This window comes from Panthera onca, chromosome C1 (genome assembly GCF_046562875.1).
Source record: "Panthera onca isolate mPanOnc1 chromosome C1, mPanOnc1 haplotype 2, whole genome shotgun sequence".
NCBI lineage: Eukaryota > Metazoa > Chordata > Mammalia > Carnivora > Felidae > Panthera > Panthera onca.
Window position 1 is genome coordinate 21,116,133 of NC_138346.1, and position 15,338 is coordinate 21,131,470.

The 15,338-nt window shown below is 45.6% G+C and overlaps 1 protein-coding gene across 5 annotated transcripts in view; it reads right to left on the bottom strand.

Moving 5' to 3' along the window:
• SMARCAL1 (SNF2 related chromatin remodeling annealing helicase 1) overlaps positions 1-5,931 on the bottom strand; it is a 53,548-nt gene extending 47,617 nt beyond the window's left edge. The window contains exons 1-4 of one of the 5 annotated variants that reach the window (XM_060623505.3): positions 5,823-5,931; positions 4,527-4,563; positions 3,217-4,092; positions 2,403-2,453 (exon numbers count right to left, since the gene is read on the bottom strand). In XM_060623505.3, the coding sequence (XP_060479488.2) occupies positions 2,403-2,453; positions 3,217-4,033 (868 nt within the window). In that variant the 5' untranslated portion in view covers positions 4,034-4,092; positions 4,527-4,563; positions 5,823-5,931. Of the gene's footprint in view, positions 1-2,402; positions 2,454-3,216; positions 4,093-4,526; positions 4,564-4,964; positions 5,085-5,115; positions 5,485-5,687 lie in introns of those variants that run through there. The other 4 variants (XM_060623506.3, XM_060623504.3, XM_060623508.3 and 1 more) reach the window with 4 other exon arrangements.
• Between the last annotated feature and the right edge of the window lie 9,407 nt (positions 5,932-15,338).

Below are 15,338 nucleotides of genomic sequence, written 5' to 3' on the forward strand. Positions count from 1 at the left end.
ATGGTGGCTGTCCTCGTGCTGAGCACCACGTAACACAGAGCTGCTGAGTCACCATGCTGTATACCTGAAACTGACGTAACGCTGTGTGTCAACTGTACTTCAACAGGAAAAAGAGCAAGGATGAACACACAAGTCCACGGTCACTGCGCGAGTGTTCAAGGGCTATCTCAGCAGACAGCGGGTCAATTGGGCAAAACACTGGTAAGGATGTAGAGAGGAGCGAAGTTATTCATAAACAGTAAAAGTCATCTAAAAGCAATAGGGAGAATTTTGTGCCCAATAATCCGTTTCTTTTTTAAGCTTATTTATTTATTTTGAGAGAGACAGTGCGCGGGACAGGGGCCGAGAGAGGGGGAGAGAGAGAATCCCAAACAGGCTCCAGGCTCAGCTGTCAGCACAGAGCCCGATGCAGGGCTCAATCCCACGAACTGCGGGATCATGACCTGAGCCTAAGTGGGATTCTCAATCAACTGAGCCACCCAGGTGCCACCCAATAACCAGTTTTTAAAAAAGATGTGGGGCGTTACAAAAAGCAACCATATCACACAGAAAACCGAAATGAATTTGCAAAAGCAGAAGTCATCCAAGTCACCATGCGTTGTGAGAAAGGAGTAAAAAGACAGTAAAACAAACCCATGACAGTGGAACTCACTGATCTAAACTGAGCAAAAATGAGAAAACCAGGTGTTGAAACCTGCAATCTTAACCCAGAGTACTGGCTCTCTCCCTCCCAAGACCTAACAAATGAATTAAAATAACAGTAGAAGTGAGCCCTTCCCCCAAAAAACATCACCAGCAGCTACCAAAGAAAGGGGTATCACCTGACGCCATACATTTAAAGAGGTGGGACTCCAAAGAGAGACACAGGAAGTTCTGCAGGGGGCCGTCCCATCACCCCTCATGCCCAGAAACGACTGGTGGCTCCAGACAATTCTACCTCATGCCCCAAACCCGCAGAGAAGTGACCTCGACAGGCCTCACCTTTTCCCTATTTGAGCCGGGTGGGGAAAGAGGGAGCATAGAAATGGCTGAGAAAAGAGAGGATGAAAATGGGAGACCAGAACCTCCAGGGCTGACGCATTGGCAGAGGTGTAGGCTCCGGGCACCGAGGTGATGAAAACCTTGGTGTAAGAGGCAATAAAATGTGAGAAGACAGAGTGGGGCATCCGGGGACTCTGACAACGGGCCAGGCTGGGTCAACGGAGTCCGCTGGAGCCTGAGCGCTCAGGTTAACGAGCCACGTAGCGTTGTGAGGATGGGTGCTGTGTGCCGAGCCGTTACTCTCGGGGCAGCCAGCTTCCTGTCGAAGCTGGAGCCAGCACTCCAGTGGGAACGTGCACTCTGAAGTCAGACTGTGTGGGTCTGAATCCCAGTTGTGCAACTCACCGGCTGCGTGATCCTATTTTAGTTACTTATCCTCTCTGGGTCTCAGTTTTCCCAGATATCTGTAAAACGGTTGTTATGAGAAACAGAAGACGCGGCGTATACAGGCATACCTCGTTTTATTGCTCTTTGCTTTACTGTACTTCGCAAATATCGTTTTTAGAAGTTGAAGCGTTGTGGCGACCCCGCATCGAGCAAAGGTGTCAGCGCCATCGTTCCAACAGTAATTTGTCTCACTCCCTCTTTGTCACGTTTTGGGAATTCTTGCAATATTTCAAACTTTTTCATTATTATTATATTTGTTATAGGGATTTGTGACCAGTGATTACAACTTGCTGAAAGCTCAGATGATAATTACCATTTTTTAGCAACAAAGTATTTTTTTACGCTGACTCATTTATTTTGAGAGAGAGAGGGAGAGCACGCGCACAAGCCGGGGAAGAGAGGGAGGGAACGAGAGAATCCCAAGCAGACTCCAAGCAGCCAGCATACAGCCCAACATGGGGCTCGATCTCCCTAACTGTGAGATCATGACCTGAGCCAAAATCAAGGGTCTGATAGATACTAAAGTGACTGAGCCACCCAGGTGCCTGGCAATAAAGTATTTTTTAATTAAGGTTTGTACATTGTTGTTTTTAGACATGCCACTACATACTTAACAGACTGCAGTATGGTGTAAACATAACTTTTATATGCACTGGGAAACCAAAACCTTCGCCTCAGTCACTTTATTGTGACATTTGCTTTACTGCGGAGGTCTGGAACCAAACCTGCAAAATCTCTGAGGTATGCCTGTATAGGAAGCTTAGAAAAACCTGCTGTGTAGCAGCTCCTTTAAATGCTAGCTTTTGTTCATATGGGGACCTTCACCCGAGGCTGGCCGTTAGTGAGAAGGCAGAAGAACACTGCGGGAGTGTCCTAAATGCCATCTGGACCATGAGGTGGACCACATCTGCTGTTCTGGGAGCTGTTTAGTGCCAGTCTCTCCCTGCATGCCAGGCAATGACACGCCCACTTACTTAGGGCACTGTAGTCGGTCATGCTGAAGTTCCACATCTTGGTGGCAGGATCTGAAAGGAAACAGAAGTACTTGGTTTGCTCACAAGGACGTTGATGACTGTCGTTATAAGTTGTACTTAGACATTCAGTAAAAGTTTGCTTAACGAATGAATGAGTACTGAGTTCAAAACAGTTGAGTGAGAGCCCCGACCGATGTACAAAATCCCTGCAGAGCACCAAAAGCAAACACAAGCGCGGACAGTGTTTCTACTCTCTATAGAGGAACTCAAGTCAGGCCCTGGCACGTTATGGCCTCACCTAAGAGGGAGAAGGACAGAGGTGGAACTAGAAGCCAAGTTCTCCGAGACCCAGTAGAGTCAGGCAGAGCACAGTGAGAAGGAGCATGCTCTCTGGGCTGCTGCAGCACCAACCACATCCCGGCTCTGCCCTTCCAGAAGAACCAATGCCAGCATGTTACTTCCCCTTACTGAGCCAGTTCTATGGCCTTTAAAATGGAAATAACATTCATCTATCGCAAAAAATGGTTGTTATGCTTAAGTGCTACAGCACAAATAAAGTACCCGGCAGGGGACCTGGCCTCTCAGTGAATATTCATCCATTCTCCATACGGCCCTGTGGCAGCCCCCAAGTTTGACAGCTGTTTGGAGGGATGTCTATTACAAAAGGAAACATGAACAAAAACAAAAATTTTTAACAACTGGATGGACAGAATGTGCCAATGCGCTCTCTTCGTATTTATGAGAACCTGTCAGATTAAAAGAGACTCTAAAAATAGGAAAAAACATCAGAAGAACAAGACCGAAGGCTCATTACCGTAACTTCTGCTGGGCAGACTCTTAAAGACTGCAATGAGGTGTGCATTATACCCAATCTTCACCTGGAAACGATCCCCACTCCTTATGCATGCTCCCTGCTGCGAGCTTACTGCTTTGTGGAACGAGGCCCCCGATTTCTGTGAGAGCCTTCCTTCTGACCTGGCTGTCACACTCCCTGAACCACAGCGGCTGTCAGAAATGTTCTGCCCCGAGGTGGAGGGCCTCTCTGCCTTGGCGTCTAATCCAGGGTCCCTGTGTGGCTGTCCAAAGGAAGAAGCCGGTGTCTTCTGGAAACTCTTTGCTTTGGCCAAAGGCTCACGAGCTGTGTTAGCAAAGGGTGTGGATTTGGTCTCGTGTGAAGCCTGACCTGACTGATTACACAACAGCTGTTGAGTGGGAGCCCCTGGAGGACTTTTTGCCAAGGGAGGAGAGACGCTGGTGGCAGTCATTTGACTCGGTGGGCTGTGGCTCAGGCAGGCTGTGGGCACATCTTCGTGTATCTTCCCGCTCCCCTTTGCCTGCTGTGGAGTGCTTAGATGAAAATGGTGGGGATTAGGAGGTCTTTGGTCACCAGTGGATGAACTGCTGAGATCCTGTTGTTTGAAAAGGACACCATGGCTCACCGGCTTAGGAGGCTCCCTGGGGAGATTGGGGGGCAGACCCTGCTTGGACTGGGAAGAGTTGGCGGCAATGGAGGAGCCGGAGCCTGCGCGCTGATGCTGTTCTGCTAATAATTTCTCAGCTCTACGGGCCAGAGCCTTCTGTCGATTCTCTTCAATTTTTTTCCTCTGCTCCTCTGTGAGAGGCAAGGACATTTTAACAGGGAAATGCTTATGCAAGGATTGTCACTCTTCAATCAGAAACTTGGCAAAAGCTGAGGAAGGAAAAACAATATTGAAATAAACATCAAACATATTGGCCACGCTCCTACCTTTATTTTCACAAGCTTTTGTCCCAGGAAATGCACAAGGAGTACAATCAAGGGATACGTTAAAGTTTCTTTTATAATTAAACACACACACACACACACACACACACACACACACACACACAGGGAGAGTGGGTAGCATACACTAAAACAAAGATCCTGACAAAAAAGCAAAAAGCAAGGTAAGATCGAATCCAAAGCTAAAATAGTAATTCTGCTGCAATATTTTTCTCCCTCTCATCTCCCCCAGCCAATGTGAGTTATCAGATCCCAAGGAAGTTATGCAGTGCAACCTAGATCTTTCAGATAATGAAAAGGGTGACATTTCAAACCAGAAGTGATCATGGATTAGACTGACATAGACCAAAACAGCCACATACCATGGTGTGTCACTTGTGAACACAGACTCTGGCCAATCTGGAAGAAATAAAGAAGGAAGGCAGGATTAGCCTCATATAGACTGCACACTAAACTCACCCCCTTGAATTCAATCCTGTCATCCCTCCTGGCAAACCAATCTGCAGGTGGCCAGGTGAAAGCCACAAGTAGCTGGCCCTCGTTAGAGCAACCATGACGCTTGGAAAAATCAGCAAAAAAAAAAAAAAAAAAAAAGTAATGCAGGCTCCTTGTACAAACTCAGATGCTACAAAAAGATGTACAGAAAAGAGTAAAATTAGTCTGTAATCTCACCACCCATCAATAAGCACTGTTAGTGGTTTAGAGTAGCTTAGAGTGATTTTTTTCTATTCCTATCCGTAGATGCATGCCACATATTCAGGAGAAACATTTATGTATTACAGAAAAGGATCATTACATACACTGTTTCGTGTCCTGGTTTTCTTTTTCAATTTATTTACTTGGACATTTTTCTATGAACAATACAATTTTTTACAGTATTCTAGAACCAAGGAGCTGGACACCAATTTCTCTGGCTTGGTTCAGACCAGACCTCCATCCACGAGTGTTTACAATGACGACCTGAGGATGGAATCCAGCAGCGCTGTTCCGCCTCTGAAGGGGTTTAAAGCTTTCCTTGCTGCTAAGACTCTCCCGGGCACAGCTCTGCATCACATGGAGTTTCCATGGTACCCCCCAAGACCTTTCACTTCCTCTTACCACCAGCAGTTAGGAAGGATATGGCAAAGGCTTTGTTCCCAGGTCAGAGCTGAAGCCCTCAGGCTCCCTGGGTAACACGCTCCTAACTTTCCAACCAGGGCTCTCCTGCACCCCCAAGATCTCCAGGCCCAAGCCGGGTGCGCTGACTGCCTTCACTAGCCACGGGAGGCGAGGCCAGGGGACGAAGAAACCCCACTAAACAGCCCCCAAGTCCTGAAGCCATCCCCACCCTCCCACACTCACACCCCGCCGCCCCTCAGCTGGGGCCCCCTGCTCCACCCCATTCTGTGGGCGCGCCTCCCGCCTCCGGGCAATAACAGAGCGCCACGCCCCACTCCCACCCCTATTATCTCCACTTGGATCTACCCTTCCCCGTGGCCGACCCCTTCTTCCAGGCTGGCATTTGGTCTCGTCCGCCTTCTCACCCGTAGAGGCACTGGACACGAGCCACGTTTGAGGCCTCCCCGAACCCAGGGGTTTCTCCAGATCCCTCTCGAGCTAGATTACCCTTCCCGGTGGGCGGCTAAGAGCGGGTATTCCAGCGCCGCCAGTTCGCCCACCTTACTGCCGCGCTTGGGCCTGGAGGGTGAGGGGGTCACCGCAGAACTTCGCTTCCCAGCAGGCAACGCGGCCGCAGTTACGCTTCATAAAGTGGGAGTGATGAAGTGGGTGATGGGGACCGGTGCCGCAAGGTCTTCCGGGACCTGTAGTTTGGGCCACGAGCCTGGCGGGAATTAGAGGACACGCACCGACGTGGGCGGGGCGGGACTGGAGCGATGCAGCCTGGGAATTGTAGTCCTCCGTTCCCACAAAGGTTTAGCCAAACACCAGGTCTTAAAGTTTCCAAAACGAGAACTTTCCGAAACTAGAAGTTCCCAAAACTAGAGTCTCGCGGTCTCAGCTTGTCTCCAGGGGAATCCCAGACAGCGGATTGATTTGGTAGCTCTTAATAAAAAGTATCCCCTGGAGCATCCATTCTAGGTGTCGATAACCTCGGAATTTAACCCCCGCCCTTTGTTCCAACTCCTACCTGACCTTCAGAGACTAAAGAGAATTGGCATCGTGGTCATCATCATTGTCTTCATCGGTTGTTGTGCTGGGCATTTAATGTGAATTATCTTATTTAACCTCCACGATGACCTAATGGAACATGTGTTATTCGTATCTCTACTCTATAGATGGGAAAACTGAGACAGCTATTAGCTTTTCAAGGCTTTGTTAGACTACTTGTGATTCTGAATCCGAAGTCCCCGTTCTTCAGGGAAAATCTCTAAACTATCTGACACTCTCAGAGTCAGTTTGCTCCATTTCTGAGCATCAGTACCCCTCTCCTTACACGATCAACTCAGTTATTACATATTGATGGTAATATTTCTCTCAGTATACACAAAGGTTTCTATTCTGTTTTCAAACATGGCTCACTTAAAAACAAAGAGGTAGATCTCTACTTAAGGATTTGGAAAAATGGCCAAGATATAATGTTAAGAAAAACAAAGCACAGCAGTGTGTATAGATTGATCCGTTAAAAAAGGAAGAAGAGGGAAAGAAAAAGCCTTACCTCTAAATGCATGTAAACTCATTTAAAAAGGTTTAGAAAGGAAACCCCAAAACTCACCAAACTGCTCAGGACCAGAATAGGATGGAACACACTTTTCTTTTTAATCTATATATTTTTCTGAATTATTTGGATTTTCTTATAATAATACTATAGAACTTGTGTGACTTTTGAAGCACAGAATCAATTTTGAAACATGTAAATCATTTTTTTTTTTAACTGACAAAGATATTGGCCTGTCTTAGCCAACTTCAGAGACATTTAGTACCAGAAAGCGTGCAGATCTCACTCTACCTCTTTTATGGCCACACAAGCACAGCAACTGTGTCTCCATTTTCTCATCTGGTATCGAAAACAATATCACCTTGCTAAATCTCCTTGTTGTGGTGAGGATCAAACCAAGACAAGAGAAGTGCTTAGTGAACTGTGAAATCCCAGAACAGATGCCAGATGGATATTGCTATTATTTGAGGTAAATCTTCTTGGTCTTTCATTTCTCTTCACCCAGCAAGAACTTTCTACTATACAGATGAACAGAAATTAGTGAACACCTTTACCTGCCCTCCCTGTCCTCCAACAGAGTCTGTTAATTTGCTAAGAAAGTTGGGTGCTGTGCTTTTCACCGTGTCTGCCCCCTATTTATATAACAGCGAGTTTACTCTGTTGTGCTCACATAAAACCTGTAAAACCACATAGTGCCCTTTGACATGTACTAAGAGGGCATGTGGACCAGTGCAGTTTGGATCCTACATTTCCTGTACATTTGTGGATCTTATCCCCAAAAGTCCCAACCTGGTGGGTCTGGAATTGGATTCGAATTTGCAATTACCTTTTTAGCTCTCACTCACTAAAATTCTAAGAATGCCATATTAAAAATGAGAATTCCCTAAAAAAAAAAAAAATCGTCTTCAGCAAGTAATATAATCAGATGCCACTTAATATTCACATCTGTTTTGCCAATAGCATCATTTGTTGAGGCTTCGCTATATGCAAGGCTTCCCCCTGCCCCGCCCCCCCCCCCATACTTCTGAAGTTCCTGAGGCATCTTATAGTGAAAGTTCATTCATTAAAGGGTTTAAAGACCTGAAGGAGAGCACATAAGCCAAGAAATGGAGGGAGGAGAGAAGATACTTACAGCAGTTGAGCTCCAGTTGAACTCGGACCTTTCTGGCAGCTAAAGCAAAAAAAAAAAAAAAAGGGGGGGGGCGGTGCCAGGACCACACAGCTGAAGCTTGCAAACACAGGACAACTAGCCACTGCCAAAGTGATCTGAAGCGTCACCCGGTTGCCTTAGAAACCCGCAACCGAAAGGACAGTGTAGTGAGTATTCTGTAAAGTTAACATTTTTAAATGATTAATAGAATTACATATAATTATAGGTATAATTATAAATATATATGGATATGTATATAAAATGTAAATTATAAATCTAGTTATATAAAAAGAGAGTTTATGTCAGTTTAAAAAAAAAATTTTTTTTTTAATGTTTATTTATTTTTGAGAGAGCAAGAGACAGAGTGAGAGCCAGGGAGGGCAGAGAGAGAGGGAGCCACAGAATCCGAAGCAAGCTCCAGGCTCTGAGCTATCACACACAGCCTGGCCCAGGCTCGATCTCATGAACCATGAGACCATGACCTGAGCGGAAGTTGGATGCTTAATCGACTGAGCCACCCAGGCGCCCCGGTGTCAGAGTTTTTCATGTTTAACTGGTTTTCTTTAGTACAGCAATGATGGTTATAAATACCTTTATTTACCAGAATAAATAAATTGTTTTCCACTCCAAGAAAATCCAATAATGTTTAGTCTGTGAAATCCAAAAATCTGGCAGACACAACAGTAAGGGATGCCAAAGATGTGTAAGATCTATACTGTCTCTGCAAAAGTTTACTGTATCTGGAGGATAGAAAACAAATAGTTAAAATGATCAGATTTGTCAAAGGCCCTAAATATTTGTCTCAAATGTTGCTTAGGACTACTTATACTAAAAAAAGCATTTGTGGTTTATCCGAAATTCAAATGTAACTGGGTGTCTTATACTTTATCAGACAACCATAACGACAGTTCACTCATGTTATTAGTTAGGCTTAGCTGAGCTGCAAGCAAAAATACAGTGATATATACGAGATTTACAGATATATTGATATGTTGGATTTTAAAGCTAGAAGGGACTTCAGAGCCTATATAGTTTCCTAGGTGAGGAAATAGAGGCCAGATCAGCCTGGGTGTGTTGTAAAAATGCACCCAGGGAAGTCAGCTTGCCTGATGTCACAGACCAGGCAGAGACCAGGCAGAGACCAGGCTGGAACAGGGAATCTCAGTCCCAGTGTGGGGCTCTTTCTAGACACTAATTAAATGGTTGTTGCATGCTTGCCCTTGCCTGATAGTATGTCTGGAAAACTACAACAGATTAAGATCCCTCCCCCTGGAGCTTACATGCTAGTGATGTAGGTGGTGGGCTTCCCACTTCTCTCTGTTTCTGATCCCCCAGAGAGGGCTTGACAGTTCTTTGGGGAGAGAGCTTTTGACAGCCTCCTCAAGGGCATGTCATTGCTCAAGTTAATTACACCTAGAGCGCTGTGATAAGATTCTGGAGCAGATGCAAAAAACTTTGGATGGAAAAGGAGGCTGTTCCCTCCTCCGGTGCTGACAGTCGGCAAAGGCATTTACATATCCAAAGCACGGAGGAGCTGTGTGAAGGTTTATAAGCCAAGAAATTCACCTTCCTTAGCGGTTGTTCCGTTCTGATGGACTTAATTGCTCTGAGTCTGACAGTTCAGTTTTTCTCCCTCCTGGGTCTGCCTTTCCCTAGCTCTCCTCTCCCCCCAAACTCTAAATGTATTATAAAGACAGAGAAACTCCAGGATTTTTTTCACACGGTGCGTTCCATACTTTGGTGAGTATTCTCCAAGCATCTTCATTTCTCTGTTTGGTCTTAGTGCCTGTGATTACTTCACAAGCTTCTCTCTCAAATCTGGCACATACTCTGCCCAGCATAGCTTTGTGTATCCTTTGCCAAAAGCATCCCCCCCAACACCCTCATCCAGTTTTTTTAGACCTGTAAAATTTCACTTTTTGTGTTCCTCTAAAATCACAAATTTCACTTTATTTATCCATCCATCCATTCATATATTCATATAACAACCATTCGAGGACCTCCTGTGGGCCACATACAGTGCAAAGGGACTGGGATTGCAATAGCGAATAAGAACCGGAAAATGTTACCCTTTTTCCATAAAGCTTACGGTCTATTTGGGGCAGCGGGGAAAAAAAAAGAAAAGGAAACAAAAAAATAAAATGAGTGCCTGAAGGACCCACGCAGAAGGTTCACGTAGAGACTGAAGAAGCAGCTATTTCAGAGTGATCAGGGAAGGCCTCCCGAGGGTTGGGGGGCAGGCATTAACCTTGAGACCTGAAGGTGGAGGGGAGCAGCTCTGAGACGTCAGAGCAAGGAGGGTTCTGAAGCAGAGGAAAAGGCCAGCGCCACTGCAGGCAGAGGAGGAAGGGCTGGGTGTGTTTGCAGAGCTGCATGAATGCCTGTGTGGCTGCAGGGCAGTGTTAGAGGAGTAGAGGGCCGGAGAGGCAAGTGGGAGAGAGAGCCTCAGGGTCTTGCAGGCCACGAGGAGGAGTTTCGATTTTGTTCTGATACCGGTAGGAAGCCACTGAAGGATTCACTCTGGAATGGTGTGATCTGACGTGTGTCTTAAGAAGCTTGCTCCCTGCAGGAGAGTGGAGCGTGCCCTGGAGGAAGGCAAGAGAGCCAGCGAGAAGGGCTTTTTGCAAGCCATGGCAGGGGGCCAGAGAAGAGATGATGCAGGCCTGGCTGGATGCTCATTTTGGAAAGCTGCCTGGAGGGAGACTCCAGCACCATTGCTCCTTCTCACGGAGCCTGAATGTCTGAGGCCCGCACACACCCACCCTCCTAGCTCCATGGCTCATCTTCCATTGGCGGTAATAGATGTGAAATTGGCGTAGAAAGTCAGGGTTCTATGTGGAACTCTCTAATGGACTGTTATTTTTTTCTGCAGCTTCCTGCTGAAGTATGAACTGGAACAATTACATTTTTTCATGATTGTTCGTGGAAAATGGGGGCAAAGAGGAGCTAAGTAGTTTCCTCAAGGATGGAAGTAACACGGGAGCCCAAGCTCCATCTCAGATGTCCTACTTCTTACTCCCCCTTTACTATGCTCCTCCATGGACCCTACAATGAGAGCACAGCCACCTGACTTTGTTCAATATTCTACTCTTGATATAATGTCATCTCTCCCGTGGGAAATTGCTCACGTGGTGACGCCCCATTTGTTTCTACAGATGTGCAAATTTCACAACGGATTGTCATTGGCTTGGTGCAATATCCATGAGGGCCACAGGGGGGCGAATAATAGTGTCTGAAAGCTGGCCGGCCATGTCACTATGACCTGTCCCCTCTGTCTGGGTCCCTCTTTATACCTCTTAGTTCTCCGTGTTTATATGTGTCTTCTTATGTCTTTCCTTTTCGTTTTATATTATATTTATTTACTTTTAATTCTTCTCTTTTTTATTTCTGCTTCTCTGACCCCTTATCCAGACTGCCCACATCACGGAACAAAAGCTTATTTTTATTTGTTGTATGTGTTGGATTGCTTCCTGGCTTTCAGCTCTCAAAGATGTAAGTGAAGCACTTTCTACTTCTCTCCCCTAGCCTTCCTCCACTCTCATTTGTTTCAGTTTTACTTTTGTGGTCATCAATTGCCTCCTCTCCTTCAATGGAAAAAGGAGGGGACACATCATGACCCAAATAAAACTTCACACAAATAAAAGGTCATTCAACTGTTAAGGAAGTTCAAGAGTAGGGGAAAATTTAAGTGGCCTTGGGGGCTGCATCCTGTATCCATTGTAACCAAGAAGGCTTCCTTCCCTTAATCCAGTATTTCAGTTTTTACAGTCAGAAGATTCTCTCAAGCATCCTCTCCAAATTCTCCGCAAGTTCAGATTTGTTCTGTTGGCAGGAGAAAGACAAATGGAGGGAGCTGCTAGCTATCTTATGTTCTGTTTGGGCCTGAGGGGCTTGTGACCATTCCCTTCCAAGCTGCAAGCTGCAAGTTCAGGCATCAGGGTAGTGAGGACAGGGTGGGGGGGAAGGGGCGGTGTGGGGGGTGGGGGTGGGGGAGGGGTTGGCCATCTGCTGCAAACAGAACCATCTACATCTGCATCAATGACCCCCCTTCCCCCCACCGCACAGACCAAATCCAAGAGAAGGAACAGTCCCATTCATCATAGGGGTGAATTACCCTAATTGAGTGGTTAAGAGAATGAATGCTTTCTAGGTAGTTTACAGTAAGGACCTCCTACTTCTGGATGCAATAAGAGAAAACCACTGGCCATCAGATCCATTTGGGAAAGAGCATTAGCATCCAGTCCACTCACCTCCTTGGTCCTCCAGCACTTGTTTCCAGGAAATCAGCTCTCTCTTGGCAATCAGTTCAATATTATTCTAGGTTTTTTTTTGTTTTTTTTTTTTTTTTTTTCTCTCTTGTAAGCTTCTGAAAGATCAGGGACTCTCTTCTTAACCCTCCTTGTATAGCAAATGATGTGTCGTCTAGTATGCATTCCACGCTCAAAACTTTTAGACCTTGGGCACAAACCTCTGCTTCTAAATGATGAAAGTAAACCCCCCTTCCATTCTACAGGCAGCTCCAGAATTCCTTCTCTGTGCCCCCTCCAGCTTGTTACGAGCACATCCTTCTCTGCTTGTAAATAAATGAAACTTAGTTATTTGCTCTTCAAAAAAATTAAAAGGCCTGTTTCACGCTGCCAGTTGGAGAGATGGCATTTTAAAATATTAATCAAAATAACTATATACTTTTTGAATATCCAATACAATTGCATGATTCAAACTCAATACACATGCAAGAGTACCCACGGAGAAATGTTTTTCTTCTGGCGGGAGGCAGATTTAATGTGAAACTATGTAAGCTTCAGCTTCAGGGACCCTCATCTGCATAGGCCTCTTCTAAGGTCCTGTAGCTAATTCTGTATTCATGATCCTGTATTATTTTTTCTTTAAAGGTTTCCCTGTCCCCCAAAGTGTATGAGCTTCAGTGCCTCCAAAACTTGCCCCCCTTCCTGTCTCTTAGCCATCTCATTCCCTTCCTAATGGCATCAGCAGTTTCTTGCATATTTTTCTGGTTATACTTTATGCACATTTAAGTTAAAAACATATTTATCCCCCCTTCCTTTCATATACATGGTAACATGCTATATACACTGTTCTACACTTTGCTTATTGCATTTGTTTTGAAGTCAGTTAATTTCTTTGTATTTTGGTTTCCTCCTCTATAAAATGGAAATAATTGTAGCCATCCCAGAGACTTCCAGCCAGGATTAAATGAGAATGTAAAGCACTTAGCCCATTTCCTGGGACACAGTAAATGGTCAATGGGAGCAAGTTATGAATCTATTGTTACTATTTAAAATACACTATAAAGCTACAATAATGGAAACAGTGTGGTACTGATAACATAGTAACAGGCAGATGATCTGTGACTTCCTATTATTTGTGTGCAAGATGCCTGTTGTCTGTGGGTGGAAAACAAGCACTGAAAGGAAAGTTTGTCCCAAGGAGCTTAAAGTCTAGAGGAAGGGAGAAGCTGGGTGTCAAAAAATGCAATACAAAAAGAACAAACTGCTGCAGGGACCAGTGAGGAGATCATTTACCTGGTGGGCTCCTAGTGCAGAGCCAAGAAGGCTAAGGAAGCAGTGTTGTCTCAACTGGTCTTTGAAGAAGTAGTAGGGATTTGACATCCAGAAATAAGGGAAAAAATAGTAGTTACAAGGATGACCCAATCCTACAAAATCACAAAGGCTGAGCAAAGTTTGGTTGATTAAATGAAATATGTTTAAAAGAGAGAGTTACTGAGTGACAGGTTGTTTTCTGGAATGACATGACCTTTGGGGTCCTTTGAACAAGTCTGAGCCAATAAGGGAGGGACAGGAGTCCCTCAGTGGGGGTGTTAATGTAGGCTTTGATTGCATTTGACATCTCAATCTAACTCCCAACTACAATTTAAGTGGTGATGAGGGGAGGGGGGTAGTACCAATATTAACTACACCAGTCCCTCACGAACAAACTCAAAGTCTGAATCTTTAGCTAACACTTTATCAATACCATGCTAATTACAGACGAGGCTTTGAAAATATGCTGCTGCATGCTAATTGCCATGATTTTTTTAGTCACAAGGACTTACACAGTGTCACTGCATGGATGAAATAGGGGGTTTATTAAATAGTATCATCTGATTGCAACTACCGATCTTGACAATGCCCAGAACAATGGGCACCCTTAGCCCTCCTCCCACCACTGCCCCTGTGTATCAAGGGTATAAGTAACACTACATATGCAGAATGGTCCATAGGCCATCTAACCACTCCCCAAGGCCCGATAGGGCTTTGGGGACTTGAGTGCCAAAGTATGTGTTAGATAAAACACTCTATTCCAGAAGTTCAAAAGCCCTGTGGCTACCTCAGCTTCCAGCCCAACACAGCAAAGACGAAGCAGTTCCTCACTGCCCTGTGATTAGATCAACTATATTTGAGACCTAAAGAGGATCCCTTGAAGCTGGCCCACCAGCATGTTTACGGTGGGTTTCTCTTGTCCATCTGGCACCTCTTTATCCAGCTTCTTCTCCTCCACATCTAGCTTTCCCTTGGCCCCCCAAACCTCACCCAAGCAGTGTGCCCTCTAGTGTGATCAGCAGGTCATTTAGGGAAAAGCCTCTTAATTAAGAGGAGAGCAACAGATTATTAAATCAGAGTCATTTATTACCCTGCCATCTGGCCAGAACTCCCGGCCCCTCTTTTCCTCTAAGCCTGCACAGGAATGAAAAGGGATAAAGAGAAAGAACAGACAGGCACCTGGGTGGCTCAGTCCATTAAGCATCCAACTTAGGCTCAGGTCATGATCTCACAGTCCAGGTGTTCAAGCCCCGCCTGGGGCTCTATGCTGACAGCTCAGAGCCTGGAGCCTGCTTCGGATTCCGTGTCTCCCCCTCTCTCTGCCCCTCCCTCACTCACCCTCCTTCTCTCTCTTTCTCAAAAATAAATAAACATTTAAAAAGAGAGACAGAGAGAGAGAGAGAGAGAGAGAGAGAGAGAGAGAGAGAGAATGATGAGAGAGAGAAGGCCTGTCTCTGCCTGAACTTGGAAACGACTGCTCAGCCCTTCCTGAAAGCAGTGAGGGTTCTAGGAGAACTTCTCAGGGTCTTTGCCATACTGTGGAAACTGGGTCTCAGTTTCCCCACCTGTAAAACTGAGGACAATAATGCCTGTGCCAATGCTTAAGAGATGCCTGGCACAATGGAGGCACAGTGGAGGCACCTGGGAAGTAGAAGTTGACTCTAGAGCCTGTGCCTTGGGGTTTCGTTATAAAGGTAGGTGGGTGGTAATGATGGGGGCAGCTGTGGTGGTGGCAATGGGGACAGGAGTGAGGCAACAAAATGTTTCTTCCTCAGTGAGCTCCAGCTGGCTCTCCTCCTGTTGTGATCCA